Genomic DNA, 20,998 nt, shown 5'->3' on the forward strand with positions numbered 1-20,998 from the left:
AGATTAATAGAAACAACAAACAAGATTGAAACAAGAACCATTTTCACTCATTGTTTGCCTTGGAAGAAGGCCTGATGGGCAAAGACATTAGATGGCGGACAAAACCCAGTCAAGAATTCCTAATCTAAAATTGAAGAATGCCCTATAATAACCACCACAAAAAACCCAAATTGGAAAAGAATGCAACCTCAAGCTTTTAAACAAGGCTGAGACCAGTGAGAGGCTGTCAAAACATCACATGGGGAACCAAACCCAACCATAAGATCTCCTAATCTGACAAAAAAAATGATTTAAAGAATTCAAACTCCAGCAAAGAATGTGATACAATTCAAATTCAGATGTAAAGAATTCAAACTCCAGCAAAGAATGTGATAAATTCAAATTCAGCTTTCGACTTTGCTTGGAGAGCTGCTGAAGAGGGGCATGTCGTCAATCCAATCAGCATAGATGCGACTGATCTTTTCAGGACCTTTCCATTTCAGGTGGCACCTCTTACCCAGCCCTTGTTGCTTGCAAGTTGCAGCCATCTTACTCGGTGAGATATCACTGGTAGAATCAGGAGGAGGTTTTAAGGGAACTGAATTTGTAGTCCCGTTATCTGCTTCTCTGTGTCCCCAAGACTTCTGGAGCTCTGTGAACAAAACAACAGTTAACGCCATGACTAGCTAGCAATGTACTCCCAAGTAGAGAGATTTCAGTGGTTTGGATAGAAAGAGTTTCAACTGAATAGAAACAGATATAAAATTGATTTACGTATTATAACACAGGATACCATCTATAATTGAAGATATTGGAGGAACATATGGTAATAGAAACCAAAATAACACTCATGACATGAGAGAATTTAGAATCCAAGCAGCTGCAGGAACATTTTCATTATATCATTCAGAAAAAAAAAAAAAAATTCATTATACACAATGTAATGGGGGATACCATGGCTACATCATGGATAAGTAGTGAGCTTGGCATAAAAGTAACATGCAGAAAGGCTGCAGATACAAACGGTTGACGTATTTTCTTGTTGTTTTATGACATTCAAATATAATAGTTAATGTTACAGGGAAACATGCAACACTTTGGCTACTTGAGTTGGTCGTGCATGAGTTTGGGTTTGAGGTAACTAGTTTTTAGAATAGATTCCTCCAACATCGTCGTCACATAGGTCAATTGCTTCTGATGCCTCTTGGATTCATAGCCATGTTTGAAGTTTTTTGCTACCCTGCCTATTCGACGTGTTCAATATTTTCCACATTCATAAAGAAGTGAATTCAGTTCAGATCAAATAGGAAATTTTCCCTTGGATGCTTTTTGTTGTGCTTTGAAATGAGATCAAGAATTTTTCCTCAGCATCAAGGCATCCGTTGAGAACAACTGAATAACAAGCATTCAATGGCATGGGTCTTCCCAAGGCTAAATTGGACCGATTCTACAAAAAACAGTACACAACCACCACTTCATGGGCATATTTGTCCCTTGACTGAAGCTTACTTGAGCAATGAAATTTTAGCATGCAAATAGTAGCATCCCTTTCTTTTTTATAAGCATAATCAGTTTTAATGCATGATTAATCACATAAGCCAATGATTATAGTGCACAAATGCTAATCATGGGTTATGTGCCCTTGCCATACTACGCATGCACACTGTCACTTTTAGCATCTTCAACCTTTTTTTAATATGCATACTCCTTTTAAATGCATAATTTATCACTGCATATGAGCTGACTTTGACTTTGGATGTAGGGTTAAGCATTTTTTTGGGGCAAACTCGACACTGACAGAGCCACAATATCTTCCTTATTGATTAATTTCTTCATCTTAAGATGCTAATATATGGGGTAGTTTAACCCGAAAGCACAAAGATGAGTTACTCAAATACATTTCAAGTGAAACCCACTTCATAAATAGAAACCTCAAGAATAGGATTTTCAAAGAACCCAGGTGAAAAACATGATAAGCAGATCTAAGACGAATGCAAAAAAATTTCAAAGCTAAGTGTAGAAGATTTCGAACGAGTTGGCATATAAAGATACATAAGAATGAAGGAGTAGGACATGAAAGAAAAGCAAATAAATTTCTCCAAGTGTACCTGCTAGTCCATGAGCAAAGTGACATTTCTCACCGAAAGGACAATAACCGGCTGTCTCCCACTTGTTACAGATCCTCGTCTTCCAAAACGCGGGCTTCTGGTTTTGTTCATTACCATCCGTGCTACAACTCACAAACCCATTACACTCCGCATTATCCGACATGCTTCCATTGCACCCCATTGTTGTTGGCGTTGTCCTAATGCTGATAGCCGCACTTGCCCTAAAGGTGTCTGGATCTTCATGAAAGAAATTACACCTCTCCCCATATGGACACCCTTCACCATTATAGAATTTCCGGCAGATCTTAAGCCTATTGATTCTGAGCTGCTCTGCCCAATTCCCAATCACCCGATCATCCTCATTGGCAGCTATAATTTCCTGCCAGTTGGGTGGGGGCTTCCGTACCTCATCGGTCCCATGAGCAAAATTGCAGTTGCTTCCATAAGGACAGGTGCCTAATTTGAATTTTGTGCATAGTTTGGTCTTGAAAAACATTCTGCTTATCCCTCTGTTGTTAATCAGAGGGTTCTGAGGGGACATTATTGGCATTCTTGAATTGGATGGTGGGTTATGTGTAGGAGGAGGAGGAGGATTCAAGGATACATCTTCTTGATAAGTTCTTGGTTTTTTGAAGGGAGAGAATTCAATAGGGTTGAATTCTTCTTCTTGGTCAAGAAGAGGGTTTTCAGCCCAAAATCCAACATTGTCTTCATGACACAAGAATGGGGGTGGTGGTGGAGGAGGAGCAGGAGCAGGAGCAGGGGCAGGGGCAGGGGCAGGGGCAGGGGCAGGGGCGCTCATCACTTCCGCACTGACTTCTGCAAGAGATTCAAGTCAAAAACCAAGAATCCCAGACGATCAATAAACGAAAATCCAACTGCAGATTTCAACAAAAAAAGGAAACCCAGATTCACGGGCTAACAACCAAACAGAATATGAGAATCTAAACAGGAAAATTAAACCTTCATTACAGAGAATATGCAGAATAAAATTGAGTCTATCAAATCAAAAAAAAAAAACCTCAATCCCTGCAAAAGCTCGGAACCCACAGCCGATCCACAGTAATGCGATTCGGGTGAGGAAAATCCGAAACCCAAAACCGTAATTACAGTCCAGCCCAAACCCCCTTACTCCCGCAAAATCCAAAACTGGAAGACCAAAAGATATTATATTATCCCGCCGTCTAGGAAGAACCAGAAGGCCCCCGTAAAACCCTAATTGCAGTTATAAAAAACCCCCCAAAAACCCTAACTAAGTAAGGCGATTTCTTATTATTCTTAAATGCCTAAATTACCCTTGGCCGTTACTATTTTTGGCTGTCACTCTAACGTGCGCCGTATAGATTCCCGCGCTTTCCATGGGTGGGAATTAGCGGATCATATGGAATTGGCTTTTCAAGGCCCAGGCCCAGGCCCATGAGACTAAACGGGCCCAAGCGGCCAGAACAAGTATCCATAACTCTCAATCAATCCAAAAGACAAATTAGGGTACTGTTCTAATATCTGATCTGTTGAATTAAAATAAATGATATTGTAAAAAGAAAATAAATGATTAAATTAAAACTCATCTTGAGTAGGTAGAGCACCTTGCCTAAATGGCAACATCCAATAGGGCAGATCACAAATGTTGTCCCCTTTTTATATTATTATATAGGTCCATTCCAAATCTAGAGAATTGTAATGGAGATAGGTGGTGTTTCTTCTTATCTAGATTGAGTCCATAATTTCTTATTATTTATCCCTAACAAATTGGGAAAAGATACAAAGTTAGCCAATAAACAAAGATTTCAAAAGTCATTTGACTAACATGATCAAGATTTTCAGTTTGATGATGCAATAGATCAGATGGCCACTATTTGAAAAGAAAACAAAGTTATTAAATTTTAACCAAATTTAATCAAAATTCAATAACTTCCATTCAATTGGTTAAAAGGCTTCTATTGACTAGTAAGTTCTCAAAAGTAATATTTTTAATTCCTGGAAATATAACAAGGGAAGTGATATATTCACCTTTTTTTTTACTTGGGACAACCCCCTCTAGTGCAAATTAAAAGAGTGGTAGTCGTAATTACACTAGTAGTGAGTAGTGTTTGGTTGTCAATGTCATAGAGTTGTGGTAGGGGGTGCCATGAGAGAGAGAGAGAGAGAGAGAGAGAGAGAGAGCATCATTCTCAGGAAATCCAAACAAACCTTTTTTGTGGTTTTGGGATTGGATATTATAGGGAGGGACATCAATAGACATGCAATGATTAACCAAGAGACACTCCTTGGAGTCTCAGTGGATTTCAATGCTATATTGGCAACCAAACAAGGAGTTCTGCCAATGTGGCACCCAAATGCCAAGAAAAACCCCTAAGCCATCTCAGGATTTTGCTAATTCTGTGAGTTGGGATTTTAGGGACTTTAAAGTTTAGGACAAGTTGGGGAAGGTTCCTCATTTTCAGTGTAAGGGTTGGGTAGTTAGAGTCTAATTATATATGTTGAATTTTATTTGGAGTATTGAGAACTATATATTTAGATTCCAGTTAGATGTGAAGAGTTTTATTTAGAGTGGGAATGGAAAAACTATAAAATTATAATTAAAACTATGTGCAAAGGTTGTTAAATGATTTTACACCTTGTTTTTTAATGGCAAAGAATTTATTAATGAAGAAAAGACGCCCAGCAACGATCAAGATGTGATCAAAACAATACAAGAGAGAAGAAGAAAACCACAACAAGAATGTACATCAAGGAGGAAGAAATTGAACACTTCCAAATCCGACCTCAAGCAACCATCCCTGACTAGTATACCTGCCTCCGAATTTTCCAATTTCCTTATATGATGGTATGAAATAGTGGAACCCTCCACACGGTCAGAGATTTCATCAATCCATCGAGCAAACCTCCAAGGAGGAGATTATCTACCTGTTAGAGATTTTGATTGTCAAAATCATGATTTTTTTGGTCAAAATATAGTTTTGTAAATGGGTTTTCTAAACTTTTTGTAAAGAGAGTAGAAATGTGGTGGGAAAGATAGTCCCACATTGGAATTGGAGAAGAGTGGAGATGGGTATATAAAAATTTACCCACTTCACTCTCTTGCTTTGTTGCACAATGAGTTTTAGCCATGTGAGGAACCGCGGGCGCAACATCTGCACGCGTGGCGTGGGCAGTAGGGCGCTAACGACGCACTTTGCACTCCACGTACTTTATCTCACTCTCCTACAGTCTACACTCTGTTAAATTCCCTACAACATTGTTGTTACTGTCTTTTTGAAATAACTAACTCACCTGGCTCTCAAGCTTTCTCTTACACTCTGTTAAATTCCCTACAACATTGTTGTTTACTGTCTTTTTGAAATAACTAACTCACCTGGCTCTCAAGCTTAGGAACAAACGAACTTTCATTGAAAGCATTTAATTGACTATTTACTCAAGCATTTTAGCTTAGTTTCGAAAGCTCCAACAAGCAATGGCACCCATTGTTCGCCATAGAGTTAGGTAGGCCCCCACAAGTTGGTAAAAGATTTCAGTTTCGAACCAGGAGCCCAACTCCTATCTATCGTCGTAGAAGCTGTTCCTTATAAAGATTATGATTCTCAGGTATCATATTTGAAAAATTCAAAGGTGATTCACATTTGTTGCCTTTTAGTGTAGAACGTCATCAAACATTTGGTTAGGAACCGGGCTTCATTGTATCTTGGAGACGAGTTCATGGTCCCCTTTGCACACTACTGGTGGGGACGAATATCGTTTGAAGAAAAGCGACTACACGCCTTGAAGCATCTCTATTCTACATATCTCCACCACTTTTCTCCAACACTACCCTATAACCACATTATCACATTTAAGGACTCGCCCCCCCCGATATAAGTTTATCTAAACAAACTTGCTCCAACATTTTTATTCCTTTGTGCACCGCCCTCATCTCCATCTCATTGGAATCAGCAACCCCAATAGGGCTCGAAAAAGCTCATATAGTGTTGCCTAGTATATACTGAAAAAGTCTACATGATTTCACTTTGTTTGTGAAATCAAAAAAAAAAGAAAAGAAAATTTCCTATTTCTCCGTATTTGATCTCCGTGGGTTTGAAGGTGTAACGACCCGATTTCCGACGAGTCGCTACGAGCAAAAGAAAGCAAAAATCATGTAACTATTTTTTTTTTTATACAAGCATCAACCACGATAGAATCTTATTACAACTGAAAGATGTCTTATCATAACAAAGTATTGATAGACATGGTAAATGACGCAAGGCGTCAAAATGTAAAAACTCAGGAACAAACTCTCTGATCACACAGTCCCTTATCCCATGGTTCCTTCATTTGCAAATGCTCCGCCATCTAATGCCTCAACCCCTGTGGTGGAGGAATCAACGTCAAAGCAGGGTCATCCAAAGACCGAGCAGAGTAAAAGAGACAATATAAACAGTGCATACAATATAATCCACATTTTCAATAATGTCTAGAAGCAATATAATAAAGATTACAATGCCCATGGCAATGACAATAATTTCAATGTATGCTATGCATGCAACAATTATGAGACAGCACATTCCCCAGGTACATCCGGCTTTTCCCCCATTTATTTTTCTGTCAGTTCTTTTCTGACTTTTTCATTTTCTTTTATTTTTTTCTGCCGGTGTCCTTGCCGCACGGCTACCCACTACCCCTGTCTGAAGGTAGTGACGTTATGGACTTGGATTACGGTCTCGCATTTGCCGAGCCGGGGATACTATCCCTCGGGGATACTTTCCCTTTTTTTGGTTGGTTTGCCAACGAAAGGCAGTACACGCTTCTCGCGTTGGCCTTTGGACCTTAGGTCCCAGGATGATTCCACCACACCCTTATGTTCCCCTTCACTCTCCCCCATGTATGCAACATGTATGCAATTACTTACCTTTGCCTTTCTTCCTGCATTCATTTCAATTCATTTGATTCCAGGCAAGCGAGTATAAATTCACTAAGCAGGTATTTATCAGGCAATTTATAAGCAGAGCTACATTGCATAGACAATTATATTGAATACCATTACAAGACAAGGTCTAGCTGTCACCTGCCTTTTTAATTTCTGAGTGAAGATAGTAACCGAAAAGTCCCAACAAGAATAGGAATGATTAACCTGTAAATAATTCTAAGTTTTATCAACTTCATGTCCTTTCTGTCCAGTATGCACTATTTATGTGGGCCCCGCATCTTACTATTCATGTGGGCCCCGCATATTACTATTCATGTGGGCCCCGCATGTTACTATTTATGTGGGCCCCGCATGTTACTCATTCATGTGGGCCCCGCATGTTACTATTCATGTGGGCCACCATTCTTTGGCTACTATGCTCAGCAGTTCGCCTTTCTTTGCTTACAGTTTACTTTACGGTTACTATGCGAGCATTTCACCGTTCAAATATGATGATAAAGTTTGCATAATCGATAGCGAGTTATCGCCTCATATGCACGCTTTATCCATAGGTGGTAGAACCAACCATATCACCGATATTTCACTGTGTAAATAAATAACTATTGACAGACTTACCTTCTCCTCTCTCAGATTTCCTTTTCCTTCTCCTCTCTCAGATTTCCTTTTCCTTCTTCTCTCTGATTTCCTTTTCCTTCTTCTCTCTCAGATTTCCTTTTCCTTCTCCTCTCTCAGATTTCTTTTTCCTTTTTCTTCTTCTTCTCTTCCTCTCTCTTTCTCTTTTTTTTTTCCTTCTCCTCGTCTGCGAGCCTCTATTTATAGCCTTAACCTGAATTATTATATTATTATTTTATTTATTATTTTATTTGCATGAATAGTAACTTGAATTATTATATTATTAGTTTATTTGCTTGAATAGTAACTTGAATTATTGTGTGGGACTTACTTGTTGTGGGACCTACTGTTGGTAGGACCCGCTGATGTGGGACCCGCTTGTGTGGGACCTACTTGTGTGGGGCCCGCTGATGTGGGGCCTGCGGGTGTGGGGCCCGCTGATGTGGGACCTACTGATGGTGGGACCCGTTTGTAAATAGTACTCGGTGGGTCCTACTGTGAATAATACTTTTAAATAGTGTATCTCAATAGTGAACTTGCATAGTATTTCTGCATAGTAATCTTGCATAGTTACTATTTCTGCATAGTAATCTTGCATAGTGACTATTGTGAATAGTAATTGTGAATAGTGACTATTGGAAATTTTAACATATATATATATATTTATTCCGTTTTTGTTGACATCTGGGGTGGTGGCTTAGTGGTAGGAAGCCGTTCAATCTTAGCTTAGACTTGGGTTCGAATCGTGTACGCCCCATTATGCCAGATGTCCTCATGCCCGATTAACTTGGGGAAAATGAGTAATGGCCGATGATTACCCACCTATGAGGCCATTTTTATATTTATATATATATATATATATATCTATTTTACCGGTTCTTACATTCTACCCCCCTAAAAAAAAAATTTCGTCCCCGAAATTCCTACGCCCATAACCTAGATATCTTGATAATCAGAATCTCGACACATGATAATTTAAGATCATCTCCTTTACTTTGTAAATCTTAATTTTGATTAGAATTCAACGTCTTGTGAAATCCATCATAATCTGCACTGCCTCTTAAATACTACTAATCTTCTATTCTAGGCAGACATTTTACTCCTATGAATTCCCTTGTTTCCCATAATCCATAATTTATAAATAAGTTTTCTGACCTTCTGTTGCCCCATCCTGTACCTCGTTGATTAGGGCGAAGAAACGCTTTTCAGTTCCTGGCTGTGCGTTCTTATCTTGGGTCAGAGGGCGGTACTGATTTCTTCTTCCCTGGTTCTGCTGATTGTTTGCACCGGTTGATATTGTGGCGGAGGTGGGCGGTTTTGGATGAAGGCTGGTGCCTTAGGGCAATCCCTTCTTCTCCAGCATTGCCCAACGTGAATCCTTCCACAGTGGGGGCACAAGTTCTTTGATGGTGGACCACTATCAATTTTTTTTTTTTTCCAGTTTACCCTTGAAATGTGACACATCATATGTCACCTATTAGCTATCTAACCCTACTTAACGACACAACCCACAAGCACCAGGGTTTCCGTAAACCCGGGCTTTGATACCAAAACTGTAACGACCCGATTTCCGACGAGTCGCTACGAGCAAAAGAAAGCAAAAATCATGTAACTATTTTTTTTTTTATACAAGCATCAACCACGATAGAATCTTATTACAACTGAAAGATGTCTTATCATAACAAAGTATTGATAGACATGGTAAATGACGCAAGGCGTCAAAATGTAAAAACTCAGGAACAAACTCTCTGATCACACAGTCCCTTATCCCATGGTTCCTTCATTTGCAAATGCTCCGCCATCTAATGCCTCAACCCCTGTGGTGGAGGAATCAACGTCAAAGCAGGGTCATCCAAAGACCGAGCAGAGTAAAAGAGACAATATAAACAGTGCATACAATATAATCCACATTTTCAATAATGTCTAGAAGCAATATAATAAAGATTACAATGCCCATGGCAATGACAATAATTTCAATGTATGCTATGCATGCAACAATTATGAGACAGCACATTCCCCAGGTACATCCGGCTTTTCCCCCATTTATTTTTCTGTCAGTTCTTTTCTGACTTTTTCATTTTCTTTTATTTTTTTCTGCCGGTGTCCTTGCCGCACGGCTACCCACTACCCCTGTCTGAAGGTAGTGACGTTATGGACTTGGATTACGGTCTCGCATTTGCCGAGCCGGGGATACTATCCCTCGGGGATACTTTCCCTTTTTTTGGTTGGTTTGCCAACGAAAGGCAGTACACGCTTCTCGCGTTGGCCTTTGGACCTTAGGTCCCAGGATGATTCCACCACACCCTTATGTTCCCCTTCACTCTCCCCCATGTATGCAACATGTATGCAATTACTTACTTTTGCCTTTCTTCCTGCATTCATTTCAATTCATTTGATTCCAGGCAAGCGAGTATAAATTCACTAAGCAGGTATTTATCAGGCAATTTATAAGCAGAGCTACATTGCATAGACAATTATATTGAATACCATTACAAGACAAGGTCTAGCTGTCACCTGCCTTTTTAATTTCTGAGTGAAGATAGTAACCGAAAAGTCCCAACAAGAATAGGAATGATTAACCTGTAAATAATTCTAAGTTTTATCAACTTCATGTCCTTTCTGTCCAGTATGCACTATTTATGTGGGCCCCGCATCTTACTATTCATGTGGGCCCCGCATATTACTATTCATGTGGGCCCCGCATGTTACTATTTATGTGGGCCCCGCATGTTACTCATTCATGTGGGCCCCGCATGTTACTATTCATGTGGGCCCCGCATGTTACTATTCATGTGGGCCACCATTCTTTGGCTACTATGCTCAGCAGTTCGCCTTTCTTTGCTTACAGTTTACTTTACGGTTACTATGCGAGCATTTCACCGTTCAAATATGATGATAAAGTTTGCATAATCGATAGCGAGTTATCGCCTCATATGCACGCTTTATCCATAGGTGGTAGAACCAACCATATCACCGATATTTCACTGTGTAAATAAATAACTATTGACAGACTTACCTTCTCCTCTCTCAGATTTCCTTTTCCTTCTCCTCTCTCAGATTTCCTTTTCCTTCTTCTCTCTGATTTCCTTTTCCTTCTTCTCTCTCAGATTTCCTTTTCCTTCTCCTCTCTCAGATTTCTTTTTCCTTTTTCTTCTTCTTCTCTTCCTCTCTCTTTCTCTTTTTTTTTTCCTTCTCCTCGTCTGCGAGCCTCTATTTATAGCCTTAACCTGAATTATTATATTATTATTTTATTTATTATTTTATTTGCATGAATAGTAACTTGAATTATTATATTATTAGTTTATTTGCTTGAATAGTAACTTGAATTATTGTGTGGGACTTACTTGTTGTGGGACCTACTGTTGGTAGGACCCGCTGATGTGGGACCCGCTTGTGTGGGACCTACTTGTGTGGGGCCCGCTGATGTGGGGCCTGCGGGTGTGGGGCCCGCTGATGTGGGACCTACTGATGGTGGGACCCGTTTGTAAATAGTACTCGGTGGGTCCTACTGTGAATAATACTTTTAAATAGTGTATCTCAATAGTGAACTTGCATAGTATTTCTGCATAGTAATCTTGCATAGTTACTATTTCTGCATAGTAATCTTGCATAGTGACTATTGTGAATAGTAATTGTGAATAGTGACTATTGGAAATTTTAACATATATATATATTTATTCCGTTTTTGTTGACATCTGGGGTGGTGGCTTAGTGGTAGGAAGCCGTTCAATCTTAGCTTAGACTTGGGTTCGAATCGTGTACGCCCCATTATGCCAGATGTCCTCATGCCCGATTAACTTGGGGAAAATGAGTAATGGCCGATGATTACCCACCTATGAGGCCATTTTTATATTTATATATATATATATATATATCTATTTTACCGGTTCTTACAGAAGGTTTACGTCGGTGTTCGATAGTGATCAATGCTGACATGTTCTTCGCGCTTATGGCTACGCAAAACCTCAATGTCTTGAGAAGACTATTTTTCCGTGTGAAAGGTTTCGAATGCCTTTTTTTCATTTTTCCCACTAGTCATATATATGGGAAAAGTGAGTATGAGTGGCCCCTCATATAAGCTTATATGAGGTGACGGCTAGAAACACGGTGGACCCACATTTTTAGGGTGATCCAAACCATTCATTTGATAGGCCCTGACATGGATAGGGTGCCCATTTTCACCCCACAAATAGACACCATATGGTGATCCAATGGAGCTAATTTTTTGTGGATACCCTATACATGAAAGGGCCCATCAAATGAATGCTTTGGATCCCCCCCAATGTGGCCCATCCCTGTTTCTGCGCTCGAGCGCAGAAACCCTTCTCTCTCTCTCTCTAGATATATCTATTATAATATAGCAAGATGGGAGTTTCACTCTTCACGCCAACGTGGACAGCTCCCCCATCCAGCCTTCAATCCAACGTGGCACCCTCTTTAGAAAAACGCAATGTAAATTGTATTTCTAAAAAGTCGACAATTAAAACTCATATCCCTAAAATGACTCTCCTAAAATCAACCATTAAACGAGGAAAGATATTCCTAAAATCTCTCTCTCTCTTTTTCTCTCCACTCTACTCATAGTAGGAAATATTTCCACTATCCCTCCTAAATCTCTCTCCCCGTATTTAATTTGTTCCAATCTCTCTCTAAAATCGCTCACCTGTCTCCCTTCAATCTCTGAATATATAATAGAAGCGTGAAAAATATGTGCGACACTTAATAGCAATTAACGTGCTTAGAATCCCTTAAAATCAGCAATTAATATCTTCACGACGATTCCTTTCTAATTCTCTCCAATCATCTTTCGGCTAATTCTCCAATGTTTCTAATTCACCTCTAAAACGACGCTTCTTATCACAAAATAAATTTGTATTGTCCCCCCACTGGAAGAAATTGCAGTGGTCACAAGAGGGCTTCTTGAATATTCCATGTTAGTATTGGTGGGTATCGAACCCTTCGAAGTGTGATAAATTGATATGACAAGGTTTCCGACAACTGAATGATAAATTTGCCTCATGTTTTCATACGTTCAGTCCTTAATTTTTTTTTTTAATTTTGCTAACACCATGGTTGGATCTTTTTTTTTCTTTTCGTTTCTACCGGTTTTCTTTCTCTTTGCAATGACATCAACATCCCCGATGAGAAATACCGTATTGCGGTGTCCAACCCAAGAAACGGTCTTCTCCTATGCAAAACCTTTGATTTGGGTTTTCTTCTACATCTTTATCTCCACCTCCTTTACCAATTGTACTTTTCTGCAATTAATATGCATAAGTTTATTGTTTTTAACCATTATATCTGAGACATTATATTTTAGGGAAAATTGTGATATTTTTAATGGGTTTTTAGGGAGGATCTAATCTTTATTCTGTTTTTAAGGAATTGATTTTCTAACCTTTTGATTTGGATTGGATGTGGGTTTTGTGCAGCATTATTTTTACTTTTCATGATTAGCAAAAGCTCAAAAACCCAAGGTGCAATCCAAGGGCATGGAAGGCAGTGTCCGGAAAGAAGAAGGGTGACGAAATGCTTACGGTGTAATATCTCTTCACATTTCTACCCATACCAAATTATATTGTTCTTCTTTTTCTTTTCTATATTTTATTAGGATTCATTTTATTCTCAATTGTTGGTGTGTGCAATTCATATATTAGAGCATGTAAATTTGTCATGTAAGAAATTTTCTGATCGTAACAAAATTTTGAACATGTAACAGCATGTATTCTTAAAGTGGGTGTTTGTTTTATTATTTCCTTTAATGCTGTATAAAGATAAGTATTCTTTGTAACTTTTTTGTTTTTCATATGAAATTTTTTCCCTTTCTTTTTTTGTTTTTGATGCAGGTCGATTCAAGGAAATGCCTTGGACTCCTAGCAACTGGCATGATAGGTTTTGTTTTTTTGTTTTTCCTTTGAGCTATTTCCTTGCTAGAAATTTTAATTTTAATTTGACTAATTACTCACAAATGGTTAACTTTTGCATCTCAGTTTTGTTTGGAGGTTTCTCCTGTCATTCATTTAGGCCCTGTTTGTTTTACTTTTTGAGAATTAATTTTGATCCAAAGTTGTTTGGGTTTTCTTCCCCTTTCATTCACAGCATATGGGTTTATATTTTTCGGTTCATGGGAGGATGCAGAGGCAGCTTTTTATAACCGCTTTTAATGGGAAGGTAATTTGGGTTCCAATTCTCCAAATTATTTTATTTGAAAATATGGATCTAATTGAAATTCCTGGCTGACTGTTGGAAATGGGAAATTTTAGAAAGCTTTTACATTTTATTTCCCATTTATGTACTATTTTTCCTACAAAAACTCTGACAACTTGAAATTCTTCTCACAAATTGGAATAATAGAAGAAATGAGTCTTCTCATTATCCCTTCTAAATGAATTTTGCTACTAATCATGAATCGTATTGCATTTTCGCGTCTTTTCATTTTATGTTCAGGTGTTTTTTCAGTTCTTTTCTTCTCTCATGTTGCAATTTTTAGCCTACAGGATTCAACATTCCCTGATTATAGTCTCTTTGTTTCTTTTTCTTCCTTTCATCTTTTTTTGTAAACCATTGCTAAGATTTTCCGTATGATTAGTTGCCATAATTTTTCATTAAGATTTGTGACTAATTATCCTATCTGTAATACTAAATTGTGGCATACGTGGTATTCCAAAGGACTATTTTCATCCATGAAGGGAAGCTTCACTGTGATCCGCTTTATTGTTATGAGTTTTGTGCTCTTACATAAGAGAACCTTACACATCTTTAACAACCGTTTGCCCAATTAGTACTTTTTTATGGTTGATTAGGATGTAGGCTAAAGTGAGGTAGTGACCAAAGATAAATCTATCATGTGCCAAGTAAATTAGACTTTCTTCTCTGTAGGATCTTAGTCATTTGTTTTTTGTGCGAAAATATGCAGTGTTATTTTTCAGAATGTTGGATTTCATGTTCCAATCTTTTCCCTCTGTTTAAGCTGATGTTCAATAAAAACTTTACTTTTACTATTTTTGTGTGTATTTTGTTTGGTTCTTTAAAGTATTTGATTCTTTCTCAGGAAAAACACCACTTAAAAGAACAAGGGAAAATGACCAAATGAAAGGGCTTTCTACTGACTATGACATTTGAAGAGGGGAGACTTGGAAATAACCAATCTAGAGTGATGGTGACTGGTTTGCAAGGGTTTAGGACAAAAATACCCTCATTTTTAAAATACCGTCACCTCTCTCTCTCTCTCTCATGGGATGATACCAACCATCAATTAGAGGACCACAATTCCTCTCTCTTTCTCTCTCATGGGATGATCCCAACAGTCCATTAGAGGGCCACAATGCCCCCTCTCTCTCTAGTGGGATGATCCCAACCGTCCATTAGAGGGCCCCAATGCCCCCTCTCTCTCTCATGGGATGATCCCAACCGTTCATTAAAGGGCCACAATGCCCCCCTCTCTCTCATGGGATGATCCCAACCTTCCATTAGAGGGCCACAATGCCCCTCTCTCTCTCATGGGATGATCCCAACCGTCCATTAGAGGGCCCCAATGCCCCCCTCTCTCTCTCATGGGATGATCCCAACCGTCCATTAAAGGGCCACAATGTCCCCTCTCTCTCATGGGATGATCCCAACCTTCCATTAGAGGGCCACAATGCCCCTTTCTCTCTCATGGGATGATCCCAACCGTCCATTAGAGGGTCATAATGCCCCGCAGGTTCGTGTACCTCTCTCCGGTATCCTCTGATTCTGAATGAACCTCCTCTCACAGGTTGGTAGTCTCTCCCTCTCAGTTGTTTAAACCATTGGTAATCCTAAATAAACAACTTATAAACACTCTAAAACCACTGCTAAGTCTATATAAACCACTTATAAACACTCTAAACCACTGATAGGCTTATATAAACCACTTATAAACACTTTAAGCCCCTGATTACCCTATATTAAACACTTGTAAATACACTAAACCACTCATAGGCTTATATAAAACACTTATAAACACTCTAAACCATTGTTTACCCTATATAAACCACTTGTAAATACTCCAAACCACTGCTTACCCTATATAAACCACTTATAAACACTCTGAACTGCTGTTAGGCTTACATGAACTATTTATAAACACTCTAAACCACTGCTTACACTGTATAAACAACTTATAAACACTCTAAACAACTGTTTACCCTATATAAACCACTTGTAAATACTCTAAATCACTGCTTACCCCTATATAAACCATTGCTCACACTGTATAAACAACTTATAAACACGCTAAACCACTGTTTACTCTATATGAACCACTTGTAAAAACTCTAAACCACTACTTACCCCTATATAAACCACTTACAAACACTATAAATCATTGTTTACACTGTATAAACAACTTATAAACACTCTAAACCACTGTTAAGCCTATATAAACCACTTATAAACACTATAAACCACTGTTAGGCTTATATAAACAACTTATAAACACTCTAAACCGCTGCTAGGCTTACATGAACCACTTATAAACACTCTAACCCAGTGCTTAAACTGTATAAACAACTTATAAACACTCTAAACAACTGTTTACCCTATATAAACCACTTGTAAATACTCTAAACTACTGCTTACCCCTATATAAACCACTGCTTATACTGTATAAACAACTTATAAACACTCTAAACCACTGTTAAGCCTATATAAACCAGTTATAAACAATCTAAACCACTGTTAGGCTTATATAAACAACTTATAAACACTCTAAACCATTGTTTACCATATATTATACACTTATAAATCCTCTAAACCACTGTCAGGCTTATAAAATACTTATGAACACTCTAAACCATTGTTTACCCTGTATAAACCATGTATAAACCTATAAACCACTGATAAGCCTATATAAACCACTTGTAAACACTCTAAACCACTTATAGGCTTAGATAAACCACTGTTTACCCTATATAAACCACTTGTAAACACTCTAAACCACTGATAAGCCTATATAAACCATTGATAAGCCTATATAAACCACTTATAAATACTATAAACTACTTCTTACCCTGTATAAACCATGTATAAACACTCTAAACCACTGATAAACCTATATAAACCACTTATAAACACTCTAAATCACTGATACGCTTATATAAACCACTGTTTACCCTATATAAACCAGTTGTAAACACTCTAAACCACTGATAAGCCTATATAAACCACTTATAAAGACTATAAACTACTTCTTACCCTGTATAAACCATGTATAAACACTCTAAACCACTAATAAGCCAATATTAACCACTTATAAACACTCTAAAGTCTTAGATAAACCACTGTTTACCCTATATAAACGAGTTGTAAACACTCTAAACCACTGATAAGCCTATATAAACCACTTATAAACACTCTAAATCACTGATAGGCTTATATAAACCACTGTTTACCATATATAAACCAGTTGTAAACACTCTAAACCACTGATAAGCCTGTATAAACCACTTATAAACACTATAAACTACTGCTCACCCTGTATAAATCACTTATAAACACTTTAAACCATTGTTAATCCTTATAAACCAATTATAAAAACTCTAAACCACTGGTAAGCCTTAATAAACCACTACTTATGATTATAAACCACTACTGAGGATTCTTAACCAAAGAAGCTATATAAACCACTTATAAACACCCACTTCAATAGTGGTTTATCGTAGTGAAATAGTAGTTTAACTTAAGAAATTAGTGGTTTATAGTAAAATAACAATGATTATAAAGTGGAAAACAGTAGTTTAACATGGAAAACTTTCATTCAAGTTTATAAACATGTCTTATAATTGAAAGAGAAGGGAGGGCTAGAAATACACACCTTTCAATTGAATGGAGGCTTTGTGCAATGGAATGATGGTTTCTAATGAAGATTTTTGCGATTTCGAAATCTAATAACGTTTTTTTGCAATAGTTGTTGTAAATGGAGGCGTTTTCCAATGCAATGAAGGGTTAGGGAGGCTTTGACATCTAAAAATGAGGTTTTCAGCAATAGAATGGAGCTTTTGGCATCTAACAATGGAGGTTTTTGGGTTTCAAAAATGGAGGTTTTCGGATTTTTCATACGTGCGTAGGTGGGAGGAAGAAGAAGAAGAGAGAAAAAGGTGGGTTTTGGGATTTGTATTCTAAATGTAATCATTTCAAAAAGGTGATTTGATAGGGAGAGAGAGAGAGAGAGAGAGAGAGAGAGAATCAAGGCCATTTTAGTCATATGCACTCTTGATTGGTGATTTACAAAACACCCCTCTTCAAATGTCATAGTCAGTAGAAACCCCTTCTATTTGGTCATTTTCCCAAAGAACAAATATTTGGGTGTTTTAACAATCTTGCTTTCTTGCTGGCTATATTGAATTTCAAAGTCTTGATGCTTATTTGCCTTTATCTCCACGTCGATGTTTTGATGAGGATTTTTTAATTGGATTATATTTCTTCTCTTCATTTGGATTTTTGGATTTTCTATTTGGAGGTTTCTTATCTATGATTTTGGTTTCTACAAGTTTGTTGGTGGGTTTGGGGTCAGGCCTTTGTCAATATTCGTTTGTTTTTTTTTTTTCCTTTTATGGTTTGCTTTATTTCAATTAATATATATATATATATATATATATATCGTTTTATCACTCATTTAATTTACCTTTTCTCAAATAGTTTTAGCGATTCTTTTAGGGAAGTGATAAATTCACCCCCTTGAAAGAAGAATACACCTCATTTTAACAGAAATCGTTAGGTTTTAATGTTTCTGGAGTTAACGCGTGTTCCTCCGGCCGGCGGCCCTCCCCTTCCTCCCTCAAGTCTACGTACGTGGCACATAATTTCACACGTGGCATTTAGAATTTAAAGATAAAAAAAAACCATTTCTACTTATAAATCCAAAGGTGACGTTTCTTATGCCTCTATTTAAAGCTCATATTTCTGTTTTTGTGTGGCAACATTTCCATTTAATTTGATAATTACTCAAAACGTCCATTTCCATTTAATTCATTGAGAATTAAGCAATGAATAAAACATTTCTACTTATAACTCTTCCACTTCCTATCATTTCCGTTTACCATTTACTCAATTTTGTTTCTTCCTTACATAATTTCCTATTACTTTTTAGTATTTCAAGCCTCCAAGTTTTCTTACTATCACACATTGAAACTGCTTTTCAATATCCCACCCTCCACGTTTTCTTGGCATCATACTGCTTTGAATTCGTTATCTATTCCACCTCTCTACATATTCTTCACACTCTTTCCCTCTCTCTCTCTCTCTCTCTCTCTCTCTCTCTCTCTCTAAACCACGAGCTCACTCACCTATGTCTTTGCACCGGGCACAAGGATTCTGGGTTTATAAGGTCGCATCTTTGTGTTCTTCTCTAGATGCTTTCAATACCCTTCTATCTTCTTCTTTCTCAAATGATCCCATTTCCCTTTTTCCAGTGGGTCAGTTCTCAAATTGTGCATCCAAGCAATTCACGTGAGACATAATTTCGGTCTATTTATATAATTTTATACTCTTCCATTAAAATTTTCAATTCATACGGATATTATATAGCAATTCACATGCTTAGATGGAGTTTAATGTTTTTACATTATTCGGTTTATAGTTGTCACAATCTTGATTAAGATACTTAATCTAAAAGAAACTTCACTTTTCTTCAAGACTACTTAATCCAAACACTAGAATCTGATGTTAACAATATGGGTCGGGCTTTTTGCATGAAAACTGCAAAATTGTGTTTCCCCGATGTTGCATGCTGTTTCAGTTTTTACAAGCATGTTGCTTTAGTTTTAAAAAGAAACCACAAGTACTCTGTTCAGCATGTGTGATGTGAATGAGTTTGAGCAATTCGAAACAACATGTACTCTCAAGTTTCCTACTAAAACTTATTTTCTTTTACAAGAATTGAAACACTTTTTCCTACTAGGGATTATTATTCTTTTGCTTTTAATGGATGTTAAATATTCTCTGCTATGGGTTTATTTTCATTTACATGAATGGAAGCACTTTCTCCAAGGTATTGCAATTTGAACTTCCCATATTTCATAATAGAGTTCTAAGTTTTCTTTAGTGTATCTCTCCGTTGTGATGAGTATATTCCAAACAAATTTATACCTATCTCATTGTTTTCCCGTTTCTTGATTCTTTCTTGCATAGATTAATCTCCATAATTCCGTGCAGACTAGATGATTTAATCAATATCTTGGACAATGTCGTTGGGATGATTGAGCAAAATCATGGGAACTGAATTCTGATGTAAACATTCAGAAGAGAAGGTTGGCTGAGTTATTGAAGGAAGCAGGCAGAGTGAGTAACAAGAAAGCCAAATCATTGGAAACTCTTCTTGGCATCAACTCTCATGTTAGGAAGAAAAATTCTATGAAAGTATGATTCATGTGTTGATGATGATACATGTATGTATATTGGGATAGTTAAAAAGGGAAAATGATGTTTAGGAACAATTTGTATCATCATTCTTAGATTATTTTTTTACTCCTTTTTTTTTTTGTAATAAATGAAGGTTATAGGGCCAGACACGATTATGCATTTTCTAACCATGTTTAAAATTTCTGGACAACTTTTTCATTAATTTACATCTAATCGTTCGTATTGACATTTTAGGAGAAAAGGACATGAACACGACTATGATGGTTAATCATTCTTGGAATCTCCAACTTTTTGAGATAATTCTATCGGAATCGACTTCTCTTGAGTAAGTATTTCTTCTTCCTCAGTTCTTTTTTAATTGTCATAATTTTTCTATTTTTAACAAGGTTTGAAGGTGGTAATCTTTTTTTATAAAATGGCCGAAGGTGGCAATCTTTTTTATGTCTTTTTCTAGTCTGAACATTTTTTCCAGTCTATGCGACTTTTGAGTTCCTCAAAAATAAATAAATGTGAATTAGGGGGTTTTTGGATCATGTGGTTTTTTTCTTTTCCATTTCTCTTCTGCTAAGTTCAGGTTAGGGTTTAAGATCTTTAAAATTTCTATGGTTTTTGTTCAGGATGCTGATGTGTTGTGCTTTTCTTTTCCATTTCTCTTCTGCTAAGTTAAGGTTACGGGTTAGGGAATTTCATGCTGTTGTCAACCATTCTCTAGCCAAGTTTTTCGATGCACGTACGGGTTGTCCCACTAGTGTGTGTGTGTGTGTGTGTGTGTATTCAACGATAAAGGCTAAAGGATTTCTATTTATTAGTTTTTTCATTTCAAAAAGTAGTGCTAGCATGATGCCCAAGGAGGAAAGTAGGTCCGGGTTTTCCATTGTGTAGAACATTTACTCTCCAATATTATAGTGGAGTTTTCTAGGCCACTACTAGTACATATACAGAATTCTCCCAGCTTTCTACTCGAGATTTCAGCAACACTTCTCATTCTCGCCTAAAGAATCGGGCAGAAACGGAGTGA

At 37.4% G+C, this 20,998-nt stretch overlaps 1 protein-coding gene across 2 annotated transcripts; it reads right to left on the bottom strand.

The window, feature by feature from the left end:
- Positions 1 to 170: 170 nt before the first annotated feature.
- LOC143859600 (zinc finger CCCH domain-containing protein 12-like) lies at positions 171 to 3,304 on the bottom strand. 2 transcript variants are annotated; one of them, XM_077370262.1, is made up of 3 exons: positions 3,109 to 3,304; positions 2,088 to 2,906; positions 171 to 631 (listed from the first exon to the last, which is right to left on the bottom strand). In XM_077370262.1, exons 2-3 carry the CDS (start codon positions 2,887 to 2,889, stop codon positions 384 to 386), a joined length of 1,050 nt encoding a protein of 349 aa, XP_077226377.1. In that variant the 5' UTR covers positions 2,890 to 2,906; positions 3,109 to 3,304; the 3' UTR covers positions 171 to 383. The 2 variants fall into 2 exon arrangements, with proteins under 2 accessions (XP_077226377.1, XP_077226381.1); XM_077370266.1 differs by having other exon boundaries at positions 2,088 to 2,965.
- Between the last annotated feature and the right edge of the window lie 17,694 nt (positions 3,305 to 20,998).

Source organism: Tasmannia lanceolata, unplaced genomic scaffold (genome assembly GCF_043159265.1).
Source record: "Tasmannia lanceolata isolate RefF3 unplaced genomic scaffold, GAP_Taslan_0.1 ptg000003l, whole genome shotgun sequence".
NCBI classification, from domain to species: domain Eukaryota; kingdom Viridiplantae; phylum Streptophyta; class Magnoliopsida; order Canellales; family Winteraceae; genus Tasmannia; species Tasmannia lanceolata.